This window comes from Dendrobates tinctorius, unplaced genomic scaffold (genome assembly GCF_039654945.1).
Source record: "Dendrobates tinctorius isolate UK_male_01 unplaced genomic scaffold, ASM3965494v1 ptg000315l, whole genome shotgun sequence".
In the NCBI taxonomy this organism is placed as follows: domain Eukaryota; kingdom Metazoa; phylum Chordata; class Amphibia; order Anura; family Dendrobatidae; genus Dendrobates; species Dendrobates tinctorius.
Genome location: NW_027361982.1, coordinates 4,837,702 through 4,859,072, shown reverse-complemented (window position 1 = coordinate 4,859,072; position 21,371 = coordinate 4,837,702). Strand labels below are relative to the sequence as shown.

Sequence of the window (21,371 nt, the reverse complement as noted above, 5' to 3'; positions counted from 1 at the left end):
TCAAGCGTTTGGCCGACTCCAGATTAATCAAATTTTTGTGATCGGTGAGGACCACAACTTGATGTCTAGCTCCCTCCAACCAATGTCTCCACTCCTCAAATGCCCATTTCATGGCCAACAATTCCCGATTCCCCACGTCATAGTTGCGTTCAGATGGGGAAAACTTTCGAGAAAAGAAGGCACAGGGATTCATCTTAGAAGTCACAGGGTCTTTTTGGGACAAAACAGCTCCTGCACCAATCTCAGAAGCATCTACCTCCACCTGAAACGGAAGTGAGACATCAGGTTGCCCTAAAACTGGAGCTGAAGTAAATCTCCGCTTAAGCTCCTGAAATGCTGAGACAGTCTCAGGAGACCAATTCAGCACATCAGCGCCCTTCTTGGTCAGATCAGTTAGTGGTTTGACAATACCAGAAAAATTACCAATAAATTTACGATAGAAATTGGCAAAACCCAAAAACTTCTGGAGGGCCTTCAAAGAAGTAGGCTGAACCCAATCAAAAAAGGCCTGTACCTTGGCCGGGTCCATTTCAATAGTCGATGGAGACAAGATAAATCCCAAAAATGAAATCCTCTGTACACCAAAGAGGCATTTCGATCCCTTAACCAACAGGCAATTCTCCCTCAAAATCCGGAACATAGTCCGGACGTGTTCCACATGAGAATCCCAATCACTAGAAAAGATCAAAATATCATCCAGATAGATGATCAAAAACTTATCCACAAAGTCACGGAAAATATCATTCATAAAGGACTGGAAGACAGAAGGGGCATTAGTGAGCCCAAAAGGCATCACCAGGTACTCAAAATGTTCCTCCGGAGTATTAAACGCCGTCTTCCATTCATCCCCGTGCTTGATGTGAATAAGATCATACGCCCCCCTGAGGTCAAGCTTAGTAAACCAGCAGGCACTCTTAACTCTGGAGAATAAATCAGACATCAGAAGTAATGGGTACTGATATTTAACAGTCATTTTGTTAAGGGACGATAATCAATACACGGTCTTAATGAACCATCTTTCTTGGCCACAAAAAAAACCCAGCACCTAAAGGTGACGAGGATGGTCTAATATGACCCTTCTCCAACGACTCCTTATAGGACCGCATAGCATCATGCTCGGGTACTGATAAGTTGAAAAGCCGACCCTTGGGAAATTTACACCCAGGCATCAACTCAATTGCACAGTCATAACTCCTATGAGGAGGCAAAGACGCAGACTTACTCTCACTAAATACATCAGAAAAATCGGCTAGATAATCAGGAATATCATGAGACTGAGGGGAGGTGGAGAAAACAGGAGCGTCCCTAAGAACACACTGACAACCCCAACTCACCACAGACCCAGACTTCCAATCCAAAACTGGATTATGAGTTTGCAACCAGGGAAAACCCAGAACAATAGTATCATGCAAATTATGCAGCACCAAAAATTTACAATTTTCTTGGTGGTCTGGGGCAACTCGCATTATCACCTGGGTCCAAAACTGAGGTTTATTCTCCGCCAAAGGAGTAGCATCAATACCCCCCTCAAAGGAATAGGCGTCTGCAGAGGCGTCATGGAAAAACCACAACGTTTAGCAAAGTCCAAATCCATCAGATTCAACGCTGCTCCTGAATCCACGAAAGCTTTAGTAGAAAACATGGATAAGGAGCAGATCAGAATAATTGCCAAAAGGAATTTAGGTTGTACACTACCCACTGCAAATGTGTGTGCAAAACGTTTCTCTCATTTAGGGCAGACAGAAATAGTATGAGAGGTGTCTCCACAGAAAAAACACAGCTTATTACGCCTTCTAAACTCCTGATGTTGTGCCCTAGACAAAACCCCATCACATTGCATAGGTTCAGACGTTTGTTCAAAAGGTGGCAGCGCCTCCCGTGTAGTCTTACGTTCACATAAACACCGATCAAATTGAATGGCTAATGACATAGAATCATCCAGACCAGAGGGAACAGGAAATCCCACCATAACATCCTTTATGGTCTCTGATAAACCCTTCCGAAAGAGAGCCGCCAATGCACTATCATTCTATGTAGTAAGGACCGCCCACTTTTGGAATTTTTGCCAGTATAACTGCAGAATCCGGACCCTGGTTTAATGCCAACAGGGTTCTCTCAGCTTGATGAACAGCATTAGGTTCATCATACAACAACCCCAAGCCCTGAAAAAATGCATCCACATTAGTCAGAACAGGATTTTCAGGTGTCAGAGAAAAAGTCCAATCCTGGGGATCGCCGCGCAGCAAGGAGATGACAATTTTAACCTGCTGCACAGAGCTCCCTGATTAGTTAGGCTTCAAGGCAAGAAATAATTTACAATTATTCTTAAAATTCAAAAATTTAGACCGATCCCCAGAAAACACATTAGGAGTAGGGATCTTAGGTTCAGCAGCATGTGACTGAATGAGGTAGGTGGAAATTCCCTGCACTTCAGCAGCAAGTTGCTCCACATGATCAGGCATTTGCTTAATCTCCATTAGGAAAAAAAAAATCCTCCTACGGCCCCAGAAAAAAAAGTGGAAAAAATAAATAAATAAATGAAAAAAAATTCTGACACTTTTTTTAACAACTTTTTCCTGCTTTTGAGTACCCTAGAATATGCGGTATGGCTGGTGATTCTGTCATGAATGGGTCACCGAGGAGAAAAAACAAAACAAGCTAAGTCACAGAAAACCAGAGAGGTTGGTAACTATGCAGATTGCAGATCCCTGATCCTAACCACACAACTAGCAGCAGCCGTGGAGCGTACCTACGATGGTCCTAGACGCTTCGTCACAGCTGGAGGACTAAATAAGCCTGAAGCAAGAAAAGGGGAAAACTAACTGCCCCAGAGCAGACCCCAAAGGAAAGACAGCCCCCACACATGTATTGACGGTGAAACAAGATGAAAGCACAAACACAAGCAGGAAAATAGGCTGAGCAAACGATGGGGCCCAAACTAACTAGAAAGGATAGGAAAGGAAAGACACTGTCTGCAATCTGCAAAAAACCCTACAAAAATAAAGTCCAACACTTCTGATAGCAAAATTAACCCTGAAGTCACTAGACTTCTCCCACTATATCAGCACTCTGAAATATTCTGAGACAGAGCAAAAAGAGGCCAATCTAATAAGGGACAAAAAGCAAATTGGCAAATACAGATAAATAAGAGTGGAAATTTAGCGCAGCCCCAGCCGGGGCTGGCTGACCACACAAAAAACTGAATAGACCAACAAAATCAAGTGTGAACATTAGCAGAAAAACTTAGCTTTAGATGACTGGAACAGAGCTGAAAACCAAGACCTGACAAGCCAGAAGGAATCACCAGCACCAGACTAGGGCGTCGGCTGTCTTAAATCCAGTCTGAGATTCCTGAGGTCCAATCGTCATCCTCATTATCAGGTGGCAGATTTGTACTGATTAAATGAGCCTCACTACCTCCAGTTACCACCAGAGGGAGCCTGGAAGGAGAACTCACAACTGGTGGACCGAAAAATGAACTCACAACAGGTTAGGGTTGGGGTTGGAATTAGAGTTAGGGTAGGGATCGTGCTCGAATGGCCTGGACCTTTTTTTGATCGTTGGTCTCCCACTGGCCAGCACGCATCACTGCATGTGGCAGGCAGGAGACCAGCGATTAGCGAGCTGGAGCCTGGTAACCAAGGTAAACATCGGGTTTCTAATCGCCGCGCGGCGCTTAGAAACCGATGTGTACGTTAGAAACCAGCGCGCTGGTGCAGGGAGCTAGTAGCCAAGGTAAACATCGGGTTTCTAAGTCCCGCGTGGAGCTTAGAAACCTGATGTTTACCTTGGTTACCAGCTCCCTGCACCAGCGTGCTGGTTTCTAACATACACAGCAGGTAACTAAGCGACGTGGCTATGCCCACCATGCGCGAAGTTAAGTGTCTCATGTGCGGATGGTACCCACGGTGTGGAGGAGAGGAGACTTTACCCCTGTAAAAAAAAGAATAAAAAATAGGGGTATATTTACCTTCCGACGTCCCGCGCTGCCTTCCCGGGCCTCAGTGTTCCCAGTAATGCCTTGCGGCAATGTCCTGTGATGACGTGGTCTCGCGAGATCGCTATAGCAACGCGAGACCAACGTCATCACAGGTCTCGCAAGGCATCGCTGGGAACGGGAGCGTCGCTGAGGCTGCACGGGACGTCGGAAGGTAAATATACCCTGATTTTTTATTTTTTTTTTATCATTTTTAACATTCTTTTACTATTGAGTCCGCATAGGCGGCCTCAATAGTAAAAAGCTGGTCACACTTGTCAAACACTATGTTTGACGAGTGTGACCAACCTGTCAATCACTTTCCAAGAGATGCTTCTAATCACTTGGAAAGTGCTTGAATATCGCACGCGAATATCGCAGCAAAATCGCGAACATAATCGCTGTAAAATCGCACTGAAAAAAACATGCGATTTCTGGGAAGGAATCCGGTTTTCAGTGTCCGGATTTAAACGCTACGTGGGCACAAAGCCTTGCTGTTGTCTGGGACTGGGCCATATATTCACGACTGATGAAAAAGTGAAGACAGCCGTGCAATTCAGGCTCTCAGCTCAAATTAAATGAGGGAATACAAAAAATTGTTACTAGATTGACAAAGTGTATTAAAAAGGAGAGAGATTATGTAGAAAATTGATGCATTTGTCTTTTCTGGAAGTTGATTAATAAAGTACAACTTATTTTTGACTCACCCTCGTATATATGCATGTGCAGTTGGTTTCTCTTATATAGAGCTTCCTTATGCAGAAACAGTATTAAATTAATCAGTACAAAATTTTTGCATTAAAATCAGAATTGGTGGCATTCTTAATGATATACGAACATTCCAGTACTTATACGTATCAAGGAGTGGGTGAGATATTGACTTCTTTGATACCTTCATTTTATTTCTGTGATTCAGGACCATTCGCTCACTCCATGGCGGACACTTCTGTGGGATCGGCCACCTGGCGAGATGCCTCCTATAAGACCATCCATCTGGCGCAGGATCTTAGCTATCATTCCTTCTCGTGTCTGCCATCTCTCCTCACCTCTCCTGAGAAGATGAGAGCGGAGAATGTGAACTCGCAAATGAAAATGAGAAAATATCGCCCTACACCTCCACCTTTCAACCGAGACCTTATTACTGACACTTGCAATATTTATGCCCGCGGATACATGAGAGAAACCCGAACCGCAATGTCCATCCTGAGACAAGCCTTGTGGGAGACGGAGCAACATATCCAAAAACTGCAAAAACAGAGAGGCATTCTAGAGAGATCTCATGCGAACACTAGAAGAGACATCCTGACAAATAACGAGACCGCGCAGCTACGGAGCACAAGACCCATGAGCGAGAGGGTGAGAGAGCACTGCTTTAATATATGACTCTTAGGCTGCTTTCACATATCAGTTTTTTGGCGCCAGTCACCATCCGTCGGATCGACAGATCCGTCGCAGATTGTGAAAAACTGATGCGACGGATCCGCTAGCCGGATCCGTCAAAAAATGGATCCGTCGCATCCATTTTTTCATCCATTTCTTCTGTTTCTGACGGATCCGTTTTTAAAAATGCCCACAGACAGATAGATAGATCTAACATGAAAACCTCAAAAAGAGGAAAAAATCCTCCAAAAAATTCAGATACAAACCAGACAGGCCTAAATGCATCTGCACTAATACAGGGTGCAGCGGACCCAAGTAAAATGGCAGCTGCACAGGTGTATAAATACCAAATGAAACAGCCAGCCTACAATCAGGGATTGGCCGTGTGGTACACCAGTGCAGAAGAAATAATCCGCATGTGGCAGTGTTCACACAGGGAATGCAGGGCTTCTGGTTCACAACCTCTTAGTAACACCATATAGGGGGGCTGCCCAGTGCCAACAGATCCGTCACAGATTGTGAAAAACTGATGCGACGGATCCATTTTTTCGCCGGATCCGTAAAAAAATGTATCCGTCGCATCCATTTTTTCATCCGTTTCTTCTGTTTTTGACGGATCCGTTTTTAAAAATGCCCACAGACAGATAGATAGATCTATAGATATAGGATAGATAGAATACATAGATATATCTATAGATGTATCCATAGATATATCTATAGATGCTTTTATCTATCTCTATCCATACAAAAAAACTACAAAAACACCTGACGAGCACCTCCTAAATGTGAATAGGTGCAAGCTGCAGTGACTGCAAAACATATGAAAAAGGCACAAACACAAGAAAACACAAAATGACAAATTTGCAAAAAATACTCTGCAGTAAAAAACATGACAGTAATCAGCAAGTGCTGTGTAACCATGCTGATTACTGTCATGTTTTTTACTGCAGAGTATTTTTTGCAAATTTGTCATTTTGTGTTTTCTTGTTGTGTTTCAGTCATTGGGTGGTGTGAGCATTGTCTGACCGACTTGTTCACACTTGTGCATGTCACATATGTTTTTAATCCGTTTTTTCCTTGCTCAGCATGGTTTGGGAGACCCCACCCCTCTCCTGTGAGACATGCACATAAATGAGCTGTCTTACACCACAAGCCCATATGCTAGGAGGCGCCTGTATGTATCCTGTTCATTTAGACACTGTTCACATGTTCAGCTTTTAAATACATTAGATAGGGACTGCTTCGTGAAGGGTTACCGTGACGTGGTGAAGCAGCTTGGTATACATTTTTTGCAAAAAACGTATAGACTAAATACCCTGTATTCATTATAGAGCACTTGCTGATTACTGTCATGTTTTTGCTGCAGAGTATTCTTTGCAAATTTGTAATTTTGTGTTTTCTTGTGTTTCAGCCATTGGGTGGTGTGAGCATTGTCTGACCGACTTGTCCACACTTGTGCATGTCACATATGTTTTTAATGAAAAAGGCACAGTAGCACCCTGTGAATGCCAAACATATGATGTCAATGGAAATAACAACTTTCTGGTTCTTGCACTCCTCCCATTAACCTGCAGGTGTTCTCAACCAATTCTACTTGCCCATTCAAATTGGAGGCTTGCAGCCCAGGAGAGACATGTTTGACCATTATAGTAGTGTAGTGAAACCTCCACCAGGGGGAGCTGGTGAGGGAAGAGAGGTTACACACTAAGAGCAGCAACCCTGAACAACAGCACAGGTGCCACAGGTAACGAGAGAGAATAGTCAGATGAACCGAGTCGGAAACTAGCAGGAGCAGACGTACCAGAAGGAGCAGCAATACACATAGTCAAAATACCAAGCCGAGAGTTCAAAAGCCAGACCATGAGCACAGGGTCCAAAACGTGAGACAAAATACGTGGTCGGGGTACAAGCCGGGGGGTCAGATGCCAGAGAGAGAACGTAACAGCAGAGACGAATACCAAGAGACGGGGTCAGAGATCAGTCCGGGTCATACACGTGAATATCAGTCAAAGGCAGGAGGATCACCAAGGTACAAGGGTCAGAGGCTCTAAACTGGAAGCTTGAGCTATCACTAACACTGGTCAGCAGGCTGTGAGAGACTGAAATAGCCCAGCTAGCTCCAGAACAAGGCTGAGGAGATTAACCCCCCGCATGACTAGTCCGGAGTGAAGACAGCAGAAGATAAACTCCGGACTGGACCATGACAGTACCCCCCTCTTAATGGGGGGGCCACTGGACCCCCAGGCTTCCCTGGATGACAAGCGTGAAAGGCCCGGACCAACCGATATGCATGGACCGAACGCGCTGGCACCCATGACTGATCCTCAGGACCGTATCCTTTCCAATGGACCAAGTACTGAAGTGAACGACGGAGCATGCGAGAATCCACCACGTGTTCCACCTCGTACTCGGTCTGACCATCTACCATAACAGGCGGTGGGTGCGAGGGAGACTCATCAGAGGAAGGCACAGACGGCTTCAGAAGCGCCTTATGGAACACATTAGGAATCCGTAATGATGGCGGCAAACGCATGCGAAAGGCCACAGGATTAATCACCTCTAAAATCTCATACGGACCAATAAACTTGGGACCCAACTTAGCAGAGGGAATTCTCAGCCTTATGTTTTTGGTGGATAACCATACCTTATCCCCCACCCGATAAGTCGGCCCCACCGAGCGTCGTTTATCCGCAAAAAATTTATATTTGCCCTGAGCCTCCCCAATGTTTCTCTGAACCTCCCTCCAAACCTCCTCCAACCGCAAAAAGGCCGAATCAGCCCCTGGACACTCCGAATCTTGTCTGGAGAATTCACCAAAATGAGGGTGAAACCCATAGTTGCAGAAGAAAGGAGAAGTACCAGTAGACTGATTGACACGTTTATTGAAGGCGAATTCCGCTATAGGTATCACAGAGCACCAATCATCCTGTCTGGAGGTGACAAGACACCACAGGATCTGCTCCAAAGACTGATTGGTCCTTTCATTCTGACCATTGGTCTCGAGATGGTAGGCCGATGAAAAGGTCAGACTGATGCCCAGCCTTTTACAAAAAGCTCTCCAGAATTTTGCCATGAATTGCACCCCTCTATCAGACACCACACTGACAGGCACACCATGCAACCGAGTCACATGCTCACTGAATAGCTTAGATAGAGTCTCAGCATTAGGAAGGCCCGTTAAGGGTACAAAATGTGCTTGTTTACTGAACCTATCCACAACTACCCAGATCACGGTTTTGCCATTAGAGGGTGGGAGATCAGTGATGAAATCCATGGACAGGTGAGTCCACGGTCTCTCCAGAATTGGCAGTGGCAACAATTCCCCGGCCGGCCGGTTGTGGGAGGCTTTAGCGCGGGCACAAATTTCACAGGAGGACACAAAACCAGTGACGTCAGAAGTCAACGAGGGCCACCAGAACAACCTTGGGATGACTTTACGAGTGGCCGAGATTCCTGGATGCCCACTCAGAGCTGAGTCGTGGAACTCCCAAAGCACCCTTAACCGATACTGGACAGGCACAAAGAGCTTATTTTCAGGTATGGACGGAGGAGCAAGAGATTGGGCCTCACGAATCTCCTGCTCCAATCTCGGGGACACCACAGCCACCACGACCCCGTGCTGAAGAATGGAGGAAGGAGGCTCAGGAGGTGATACCGGATCTAGGCTGCGAGACAAGGCATCCGCCTTCACGTTCTTGGAACCTGGTCTGAAAGTGATGGAAAACTGAAATCGGGAAAAAAAAAAACTGACCACCTTGCCTGTCTCGGAGTTAGACGTTTGGCGGATTCGATGTAAGACAGGTTCTTGTGATCTGTAATGACAGTGATACAATGGACAGCCCCCTCCAAAAAATGCCTCCATTCTTCAAAAGCCAATTTAATGGCCAACAACTCTCGGTTACCCACATCATAATTTCTTTCAGCAGAGGAAAATTTTTTAGAAAAGAAGGCACAGGGTCTTAAGTTAGTTAATGTGGTGGGCCCCTGGGACAACACAGCCCCCAATCCCACCTCAGAGGCATCCACTTCTATGATGAATGGTTTAGACAAGTCAGGTTGAACCAGTATCGGAGAAGTCATGAAACGTTCTTTTAACAAAGAAAATGCCGCCACATCTGGAGCTGACCAGATTTAGAGATCCGCCCACTTTTGGGTGAGATCAGTGAGGGGTTTGACCACTTGAGAGAACCCCTTGATGAATTTTCTATAATAATTGGCAAAACCCAGAAATCGCTGAAGACCCTTGAGATCTCTGGGTTGCACCCAATCCACAATGGCCTGTACCTTCCTAGGGTCCATACGAAACCCCTCAGCAGACAGGATGACCCGTAGAATGGACAATTCTTGAGTAAAAAATGAACATTTCTCCAATTTGGCAAAGAGTGAGTTCTCCCTGAGCCTCTGGAGAACCGCATGAAGATGACCCATATGACTTTGTCTATCAGAAGAATATATGAGTATGTCATGAAGATAAACAACTACAAAGCGTCAGATGGCCGTATATGCCCTTTACGGAGGCTCTCAGAGATATACTCCTTCATGGCAGACCGCTCAGGGCTGGAGAGATTGTACAGCCGGGCTTTGGGCAATTTGGCACCGGGAACAAGATCCACGGCACAATCGAATGGGCGGTGTGGTGGTAGAACCTCAGCCTCCTTTTCGGAGAAAACATCCTCAAAATCCTTCAGGTACTCCGGAATACCCTACAGACTGACGGATGACATAGACACAGTAGCAAGACAATTTTCAGAACAACCAGGTCCCCATTTAACAATATCCCGGGACCCCCAGCAATAACCGGGTTATGCCATTGCAACCAGGGAGACCCTAACACCAGGCCAGCAGGGAGGTTATCCAAAAAAAAGCATGACATGCGCTCCTGGTGTAGGGCCCCCACCCCGAGGGTGAATTCTTTAGAAATGAAATGGAGACCATCCTTATTGAGAGGTGTAGAGTCAATAGCCACAATTTTTAAGGGAGTCCCCAACCTAACTGTCCCTTATCTACAGCGAGCCACCAGCTCAGAGTCAATCAGGTTCAGGGATGACCCACAGTCTACAAATGCCGACGCATGGAAAAAGCCGTTCTCAACACCAAGTTCCACCTTTAGCAGTATCTTTGAAAATGAAGAAAAAGGTACCTGAGAGTCTGGGTGACCTCCACGATTATCACCCAGACTCAGCCGCTTGTTAGAAGGAGAGCAGGAGGGGCAGTCTATTTTCGAAAGTCCGGTATCTCCGCAGTAAAAACACAACTTTCCATCACGTCGCCGTTTCCTCTCCTTCTCCTGGGGGTTGGTGGCTCCCACCTCCATAGGTTCAGATGGAAGCAAAACATCAGGGTTAGCAGGGAAAAACAGAAACTCTCGCTAAGTAACACCTCTCTCCCGCAGTCTCTGATCCATACGGATAGCCTGAGTCATAGCCTCCTCCAATGAGCTGGATGGAGAGCCAGAGCGTCCTTCAAGCAATCCGACAGTCCCTTCCTGAACAGACATCTCAGTGCGGAGACGTCCCAGGACACTTCAATGGACCATATACGGAATTCGGAGCTGTACCATTCGGCTGAGTGCTTCCCTTGCCCCAGACCCATAATAGTGTCCTCTGCCATCCTAACACGGTCCAGTTCATCATAGATAAGTCCTAAGGCCTCAAAGAACCTAACTACCGACATCCGTTCAGGGGCAGTAGGGGGCAACGAGAAAGCCCATGATTTTGGACCCTCCCTAAGTAAGGAGATAACAATCCCCACCCGCTGAGTCTCATCACCAGATGATCGGGGTCTAAGAGAAAACCATAATTTAAAACTCTCCTTGAATATGTGAAATTTATCCTTTTCACCAGAAAATGTGTCAGGAAGTTTAACTGAGGGTTCAGGAGAGTGCAAAATAACATCTACAGAGTCACCTGGTGGACAAACAATATGAGAGGTGTTTCCCTGCATGATCTTAATAGTCTCAGTCAGTTCTTTCTGTAAGTGGGTATGAGACATGACAAGGGACTGATGATTCACAGAAAAGTCCTGCGCTATCTGCGTCAAACTGGACACTTGATCTGCCAAGTTATGCAGCAGATCCATGACCAAAGAAAAAAAAAGTGCAAAATCCCGTTTAAATGTAGGGGTTAGTGATAATGTAGTGAAACCTCCACCAGGGGGAGCTGGTAAGGGAAGAGAGGTTACACACTAAGAGCAGCAACCCTGATCAACAGCACAGGTGCCACAGGTAACGAGAGAGAATAGTCAGACGAACCGAGACGGAAACTAGCAGGAGCAGACATACCAGAAGGAGCAGCAATACACGTAGTCAAAATACCAAGCCGAGAGTCAGAAAGCCAGAACATGAGCACGGGGTCCAAAACGTGAGATGAAATACGTGGTCAGGGTACAAGCCAGGGAGTCAGATGCCAGAGAGGGAACATAACAGCAGAGACGAATACCAAGAGACGGGGTCAGAGATCAGTCTGGGTCATACACGTGAATATCAGTCAAAGGCAGGAGGATCACCAAGGTACAAGGGTCAGAGGCTCTAAACTGGAAGCTTGAGCTATCACTAACACTGGTCAGCAGGCTGTGGGAGACTGAAATAGTCCAGCTAGCTCCAGAACAAGGCTGAGGAGATTAACCCCCGCATGACCAGTCCGGAGTGAAGAGAGCAGAAGATAAACTCCGGACTGGACCATGACAAGTAGGTTTTTTAACCAGAAAGTGGCATATACAGTAGGATATGGAAGGGTTTAGACAGGACCCGTCAGAGAAGTGTCACCTTGCCGCGGTTGACGGGCACACATGAATTGGCCAAATCATGCGTTAAGAATCTTTGCTTTTGTTAAGTACATCTTGCTGAGGGACAGAGCGTTTGGAAGTTGTTATTTCCATTGACATCATATGTCTTGGCATTCACAGGGTGCTGCTGTGCCTTTTTCATATATATCTATCCATAGATATATCAAAAGATAGATATGGATATATCTATGTACTATATATCCATAGTATATCTATAGATATATCCATGGATATATCCATAGATATATCTATGTCTATGGATATATCCATAGATATATCTATCTTTTGATATATCTATGGATAGCTATAGATAGATAAATAATAGCATTAACCCCTTGACAGCCAATACGTCTTTTTACTGACCTGAGATATAAGAGAATATCATCCCCACACAGGTGACAATCCAGCAGCTGTCGGCGGTCCACTATAGCTGACAACTTGCTGTATCACAGCACCGTCCATATCTGTTTAACCCCAAAGTTGCTGCTGTCAAAAGTGACTACATCGGAATGGTTAAAAGGTTAAAAGATTGTGGGGGCTTCCGTTTTAATCTAATTGACACAACGAGATTATGATTGTGTGGTCCTGATGTTTGCCATAGCAGTTCATGGCCAAATAGTGGCCTTAGGGTACCGTTACACCTAGCGACTCACCAGCGATCCCGACCAGCGATATGACGCGGTCAGGATCGCTGGTGAATCGCTAGGTGGTCGCTAGTGAGCTGCCACTCAGGCAGATCTCACCAGCGACATCGCTGGGGACGGGGGTCGCTACTTATCTGTCAGACGAGGCGATCCTGCGTCCTCCCGCCCAGCTCCACGCGTCGCTCGTCGGCGCCACAGGAAGCGCCGCAGGAAGTGGCCGATGAGGAATGGTCCAGCAGCTTCTCGCGCGATCAGTGATAACCAGCGGGGGAGCCGGTCGGAGGTAAGTATCACATGCAGCGATATCTCTAGCAATATCGCTGCAACGTCACAAAATCGGTGACTTTACAGCGATATTGCTAGCGATATCGCAGTGTGTAACGGGGGCTTTAGAGTCTCACGGCTATAGTGGTCAGTTCAGAAGTTAGCGACATTTAGGTGGTAAACAAACATTTTTTCATTCCTGCTATACCACTTTGCATTAATTCCTGAAGATCACCTGAAGGGTTAATAAACTATTTGACAGAAGTTTTCAATATGTCGGGAGGGGGGGGGGGTGCTGTTTTAAAAATAGTATCACTTTTTTGGTGTTTTCCAATATATAGCACCCCCAAAGTCACTTCAAACCTGGATAGGTCCCTCAAAAAATAGATTTTGTAACTTTCCTTGAAAACATGAAAAATTACTGCTACATTTTCAAACCTCCTAAAAGCCTAACAAAATAAATTAGCATTTTAAAAATGGTGCTGATGTAAAGCTGACATGTGGGAAATGTTATTTATTAATGTTTTTGTGTATGTTTTTTTTAATTTTTTTTTTACATGCAACACATTAGCCGGATGATGGGACTACTACTGTCCCATCACTGGCTAATGTGTCAATCATTGTCACTGTAGCAGGCATCGCCCAATGGGACTTGTAGTCTGACGATGCCTGCACAACATACACACAAACACACACACACACATGCATACCCCCCGCAGAGACCCCCGCACAGCCCTGCACAGTCCCGCATACCTCCGCATACTCCCGCACAGACCTGCATACCCCCACAGACCCACATACCCCCACACAGACCCACATACCCCCGCCACACACGCACACACACAGCCCGCACACACCATACAGGCACACAGTGTCGGCACATGCGCAGTTAAGAAAAACGAATCCAGCAACGGATTCCGTCATTTGTCGGACAGCGACGGATCCGGCGCCCATAGGCGTCTATTCTAGCAAACGACGGACGGCGCCGGATCCGTCGCTGTCCGACTTTTTAACGGAGACAAAAAACGTTACTATGTCTGTTGTCTCCGGCCGACAGACAAAGAATTTCCGACTGATCCGGCGAACGACGGATGAAACGTGCGGCCATCAGTCGGAATCCGTCGCTAATACAAGTCTATGGGAAAAAAACAGATCCGGCAGCATTAGTCGCCGGATCCATTTTTTTTCAAAACTTAAAGGATTGCGACTGATGGCAAAAAACGATATGTGAAAGGGGCCTTATTGGCCAAAAGGTAGCATTACATGATAATAAACAATCTATTGGTAGATACATGTTGTCAGGTGTACAGAAGTAGTCTGGGATAAGATGCTGTAACAAAGAATATTTGCACCTTCCTAAAAATTAGATTTGTCATGTCTTTCACACCCATTGCTAACTAGGCTTATTCTGATGAAAAAAAAAATCACCTAGGTGTATTGTGTTTCTAGGTGCTAAAAATGTATTCCAGAAAGAAGTCATTCTAAATCATGGGGGTCCAACCTCTGAGACCTTCATCAGTGTAAGAGTTATCACTGATCCTGTATTAGAAAAAAATATTAAAAATTTGAGCTAAAAGAGGAGGTGATAAAAGTGCTGCTGAGCGCGACAGAAAGGCAGGTAATGTCTTCATAAAAGTTTTACCCCAAAAAAAAAACGGGCTACACGTTTCAACATGGGACAGATGTCTTCCTCAGGCCAGACGCCCTATTGGGTGCTTTCTGTGGCAGGGTCTAATAGATACCAGAGCAATGGCAGATCTGTTGGCCATTTTATGTCTCAGCCGCCACTGCAACCCATCAACACCCTCAATAGCGCCATAGTATTGAAGGGAACGGTGCTGATGTGCTGACACAAGGAGCCCACCATATTATTCTATAAACTTAGATACCATGAGCATTAACCTGAGGTTTGCAGATTTCTGTGTTACTGTCAGTCCTGCCTTTTGCAGCAGTCAGCTACATCTGCTGCGGATGGTACCTTCACTATCAATAAAAATTCTAACATTATAATCTTTTGTGGCCCCCACCGATGTGGAGAAGAGACAGGCATTTCTCATGGATACTGACACTCCTGACCATATATGCTAGTGATTTGCCATCACTTATGTTAGTGGAAAAACCCTTTGAAAATAAAGGGGCTGATTCATCAAGTGGCGTTTTATCCTCCAATCTTGATGAAAAGTCTGCTGGAATCAAAAGTGACAAATTCATTAAGAGGCTCATGTGCCAGAGTCAGAAATATACGAAGACAAGTAAAAAGTTTTCCGCTCTTGAGTTATATTAAAACTTCTTTTGACTCCACTTTCTGTACGAAGTCACCATCTCTCTGGTCACTGATCTGCAGCTTTGAATGTGTTACATTGATTCATTTGTGACTGCGTTGCTCTGACACTGAGTCTTTTCTCACAGACAAGCTGTGAATCGGGATAGTCAAGAAATCCGAGGTCAATAGGTGGGAAGGTACATAAATAGAGGGAATAGAGAAAGGCATAGTCAGGTAATGGCCCAAGGTCAAAATACCAGGAGGATAACGGATCAGAGCAAAAGGGTTAAACAGACGGCTAGTCAGAAAGAGGTCCAAGGTCAGGCAGTGATAGATCAACAAGGAAAATACAAGTTAAAGAGAAAACCAACCACACTTAGCTGAAGCTATGTTTGACATCTATCTGGGACTTCCAGCTCAGTTAAAAAGCTGAGCAATAATGGGAACTGAGAGCAAATGACAAGAGCTCAGCACCTCCCGATCTCAGATTGGATGGCCAAGCTGTCAATCAAAACAGACAGCTCAGCACACCCTTGTACCAGACTGGACAACTGAGCTGTCAGTCACTGCACAGACAGCTCAGCATGCCCCTGGCACCAGACTGGACGACTAAGCGGTCAATCACTGCACAGACAGTTCAGCACTGAGGGGTGGAATCGTTACAGATGTGAGAAACAAAGTCTGCCCTATTTACGATTTGCATGAAAGAAGAGCAGAGACTTGAGTTTTTGTGGTCTGAGGGCGTTTGGTGCTCATGTTTATAGAAGACTCTATGCACAGTATGGAGGCGTGTAAGGAAGGCGGAACAAGTGTCAGCTATGAAGGAGCCGGACCCCCGTCCACATGATCTGATTCTGTTGGATAGACGAGTGACGGCGGATTATGTGGCAAATTATTTAATGAAGAGGTGAAGACAGTGGAGGATTCCTGGCTCACAGCTTAGCTTAAAATATTGTTTAACGAGGGAACACGAAAGCATATGACATACGATAGTGTATTGAAAAACCTGAGACAAAAATGATATATTTGACTTTTCTAAAACTTGATCAAAATAAATTCTGCAGCCAGAATGTGGATATTTTTTGACTCACCCTCGTACTTACAGATTTAAATTTATGCAAAAAAAGTTGGCAAAGCCAGTATAAAAATATTTGAATGCCAAAAATCAACTGCGTGCTTTGCAAAAAAAAAATTCCAACACTTGAAACAATTTTATGCCTCTTTCCTGCCACAATGAATAGGGCTGAAAAATAATTAGCAGCCAAAAACTAGAAGTATAATAAGTTTTACTAAATAAATTCAAAATTGCATTTTTTTTTATAATTTTCAGTATAAATGAATGCATCAATTACAGTACAAGAACGAGGAGTGAGACAGTCCTTAGGCAATGTTCAGACTAAAAAGAAAAAGATCTTTTAATATTTTGTTGCAGATCTGCAGTTAAACTATCAGGTGTTTTGATTAAGATTTGGTGTAGATTTCAAGAAGACTGAAATCAGCGGGAAAAAAAAATTGACATGCAGATCAATTTCCACATAAATTATTGGCAGCGCGACGATGAGAAATTCCAAACCGCGTTCACTTTCCTGCTATTGTAACCTACTTTGGATTTTCAGTCTCTAAATCCAATGACAAATCTGCAACGTGTGAACAAGCCACTAAACTAATGAGAAATGAGCTGGAGAACGGACTGTGACGGGATTACAGTCCAACATCAGAACTTGATCCCATTAATGCTTTCATGGCTCAGAACCCCTTGGCAGATAACCCAAACTCTAGTAAAGGCCACAGAGATTCAGCAGGAAGTCTTAATTTGCACGCAGCAGAGATATTTCTAATACTACCCCATTCGTCTGGATGGAGCTGGTAAGAAACCCTTTGCCACCAACAGCCAGATGTGCAGAACTGAGTTTCTGCACCAAACTGAATATTCCATTAATATCCTCGACAGATATAGGTGTGATGTTCAGGAGTCCGAACATGCTTGGCCATCCGCTTCTCTTATACACACATATATTATATATATATATATATATGCACACTGCTCAAAAAAATAAAAAGTACACTCAAATAACACATCCTAGATCTAAATGAAATGAATGAATTATTCTCCTTGAATACTTTGTTCTGTACAAAGTTGAATGTGCTGTCAACATAATCACACAAAAATCATCCATGGAAATCAAATTTTTGAACCAATGGAGGCCTGATTTGGAGAGACCCCCAAATTGAAAGTGGAAACAAGTCAAAATGAAAATCAAAACAAGACAAAATTAAAGTGGAAGCAAGTCAAAATGATGCTCAGTATTGTGTGTGGCCTCCACGTGCCTGTATGACCTCCCTACAACACCTGGGCATGCTCCTGATGAGGTTGCGGATGTTGTCCTGAGGCAGTTCCTCCCAGACCTGGACTAATGCAATATACTAAAGGAACAGAAAAGCGCAATAGGGTCTTATCCGAGTTGATATTAAAAGATTAAAAGAAATTCACTCACCTATTTGTAGGAGAGATCAAGCACATAGGATTCGTGGTCAGCTGCTGCACGTCCAAAGGTCAAACCGAGTGACCGCTGATACATCAATTCTTATGGAAATAATTTATGGACTTCCATGCGCTGCTTGACAAAATACAGAATCCCACTTACGGTGAAAGATTAATCATTTATTCCCAACGCATTTCGAAGTAAAGACTACTTCTTCCTCATGGGAAGAAGTAGTCCTTACTTCAAAACGCGTTGGGAATAAATGATTAATCTTTCACCGTAAGTGGGATTCTGTATTTTGTCAAGCAGCGCATGGAAGTCCATAAATTATTTCCACAAGACCTGGACTAAAGCATCAGTCAACTCCTGGACAGTCTGTGGTGCAACGTAACATGGATGGAGCGAGACCTGCTGTCCCAGATGTGCTCAATCGGATTCAGGTTTGGGGAACGAGCGGGCCAGTCCATAGCTTCAATGCCTTTATCTTGCAGGATCTGCTGACACACTCCAGCCACATGACGTCTGGCATTCTGCTGCATTAGGAGGAACCAAGGGCCAACCGCACCAGCGTATGGTCTCACAAGGGGTCTGAGAATCTCATCTCAGTACCTATTGGCAGTCAGGTTACCTCTGGCGAGCACATAGAGGGCTGTGCGGCCCTCCAAAGAAATTCCACTCCACACCATTACTGACCCACTGCCAAATGGGTCATGCTGAAGGATGTTGCAGGCAGCAGATTGCTCTCCATGGCATCTCCAGACTCTGTCACATCTGTCACATGTGCTCAGTGTGAACCTGCATTCATCTGTGAAGAGCACAGGGAGCCAGTGGCAAATTTGCCAATCCTGGTGTTCTGTGGCAAATGCCAAGCATCCACGGTGTTGGGCAGTGAGCACAACCCCCATCTGTGGACATCGGGCACTCAGACCATCCTCATGGAGTCGGTTTCTAACCTTTTTTGCAGACACATGAACATTTGTGGCCTGCTGGAGGTCATTTTGCAGGGCTCTGGCAGTGCTCCGCCTGTTCTTCCTTGCACAATGGCTGAGGTAGCGGTCCTGCTGCTGGGTTGTTGCCCTCCTACGGCCCCCTCCATGTCTCCTGGTGTACTGGCCTGTCTCCTGTTAGCGCGTCCAGCTTCTGGACACTATGCTGACAGACACAGCAAACCTTCTTGCCACAGCTCACATTGATGTGCCATCCTGGTTGAGCTGCACTACCTGAGCAACTTGTGTGGGTTGTAGAGTCCGTCTCATGCTACCACGAGTGCGAAAGCACAACAAACATTCAAAAGTGACCAAAACATCAGCCAGAAAGCATTGGTACTGCGATGTGGTCTGTGGTCCCCACCTGCAGAACCACTCCTTTATTGAGTGAGTCTTGATAATTGCCAATAATTTCCATCTGTTGTCTATTCCATTTGCACAACAGCCTATGAAATTGATTGTCAATCAGTGTTGCTTTCTAAGTGGACAGTTTGATTTCACAGAAGTGTGATTTACTTGGAATTATATTCTGTTGTTTAAGTGTTCCCTTTATTTTTTTGAGCAGTGTATATATATTAGTATATAGCTCCAATATTGGAGTATATAGTGTACACAACCTCCAGCTTGTATGCCGTCCTTCCTAGTCGGGCCCTGACGATAGTTACAAGAGTTACAACCATAGCTCTCCAATAGCCAATCAGATTACAGCAGTGAGGACAGCATCAGGGGAGGAGTTACGTGACCCCGTGGGGGCAGTGAACTGTCTGGTCATGCGACAGAGTAGAACCATACAGGAGGACACAGATTTGAGGTTAGTGTGAAGAGCAGGGTGACCAGCGGCACAGAGTATTTTTAGTGGTTTCCTAGATCATCGAGGTAACATCAGGGATATATGATGTCACCTGAACGAGACAATATCGACTTCATCTATTCAGTATATGACGCTGATTTTGCTCTGTCATTCACTGACGTTTCTTTGCTTTCAGTGTCCGGATAAAGTCGATCATCTCTTACAAGAGGAGAAGAAAGGACTTCACAACCTGAAGCGACACTCGGCGCGTCAGCTGCAGGAAGTCTCACGGCAGCTCCAGGTCACTAACTATATATACACAGGGTTTGTTCTAGGAGACGGGTATGTCCCATCCCTTCACAATCGATGGTTGCTGACTATTCTTCCCATGGGTGGTTAGGAAGCATAGTCTGTATAGCGTCCAGGACTCCAGTCCCACCTGTTGCCGTACCTCCTGGCACTGTACAGTCTCCGTCCCGCTGCCTCCATGTTCTTTGTGGTCTCGCAGGTTCTCTGCTGTCACCGTCAGAAGCTCTTGGAGTTTAGTAAAGAGAAGCAACGAGTTCTGGACTTCATCAGTGAGAACGCCCGTTCCCGACTTCAGTCTCAAGACCAAGCTGGTGGCAGTAAGCTGCTGGGTCCTGAACACACAGGTACCAGGGGGCAGACTAGTGAGAAAACCAATCATTTCATGCATGCTCTTCATATTATAAAACCCCTTTTCTTGTCATCATTCTTGTACAGATTGTCAGGTGGCCATCAGCAGTGCTCTCATCACAGGTGAGAAATTCAGAAACACGCAACCTCCGAACTGGCATAACCCGGAGGACCGACAAGAACTGAAGGAGAGCGTGACCCAGGCCCTGTGCAAGAAGGCGGTGGAGAGTACCCGCATCTGGGTACGTACAGAAAACTACCCGGACGAGTGCGCAGCGAGATCCCGATGGTCCTTCTGACCGGGCTCCATCCAAGCACTTATCTGTATCATGCATTGTCCTGCACAGAAAGACTCATGATGACCCCCAGCTACCATCACTGGTGCAGGAGGTGACTAAGGAGAAGGAAGTATAAAGTAGAACCGAAAAAATTCCTCATAAGTAATGCAATGATCCCTTCATACATAAATCACTTAAACCGATAGCGTTAACGAAGCAGCAATAGATCATCAATAGTAATAGTATAACACATTTTTATTTGACTTAAATATAGAAGATAATAAATACTTTCGACACAGTCACACAGAAGTACATTAAGGCTTAGTGCCCACGTTGCAGAAATGCTGCAGGAATGTCCGCAGCATTTCCGCAACTCCCTGCCGCGGATAAAACGCATGCGGAATTCGCAGGTGTTTTGCAAGCGTTTTTAGCTTGCAGAATGCTTGCGCTTTCCAAGCGATTTGAAGCATCGCTTCGAAAAGTGATTGACAGGTTGGTCACACTTGTCAAGCATAGCGCTTGACAAGTGTGGCCAACTTTTTACTATTGATGCTGCTTATGCAGCATCAGTAGTAAAAGATAGGATGTTAAAAATAATAAAAAAAATAAGAAATATGGTTATTCTCACCTTCTGACGGCCCCCGATCTCCTCAGCGGTGCTCCCGGTACGTTCCCTTCCCAGGGATGCTTTGCGCGAAGGACCTTTGTGACGTCACGCTCGCGAGACCGCTACGTCATCTCAGGTGATTCGCGGAAGTTGCTGGCAGCGTGGCTGAGAGGCAGGAAGGACTCCGGGGGCCATCAGAAAGTAAGTATATCCTGATTTTTTATTTTAGTTATATTTTTAACAGAATTATGGTACCCAGG

The 21,371-nt window shown here is 45.3% G+C and overlaps 1 protein-coding gene across 4 annotated transcripts in view; it reads left to right on the top strand.

Moving 5' to 3' along the window:
- Positions 1-21,371, top strand: part of TEKTL1 (tektin like 1) — a 67,753-nt gene that overhangs the window by 37,964 nt on the left and 8,418 nt on the right. For all 4 annotated transcript variants that reach the window (XM_073561305.1, XM_073561303.1, XM_073561306.1 and 1 more), the window contains exons 2-5: positions 4,893-5,332; positions 19,766-19,870; positions 20,078-20,222; positions 20,314-20,468. In XM_073561305.1, the coding sequence (XP_073417406.1) occupies positions 4,910-5,332; positions 19,766-19,870; positions 20,078-20,222; positions 20,314-20,468 (828 nt within the window). In that variant the 5' untranslated portion in view covers positions 4,893-4,909. The remainder of the gene's footprint in view (positions 1-4,892; positions 5,333-19,765; positions 19,871-20,077; positions 20,223-20,313; positions 20,469-21,371) is intronic.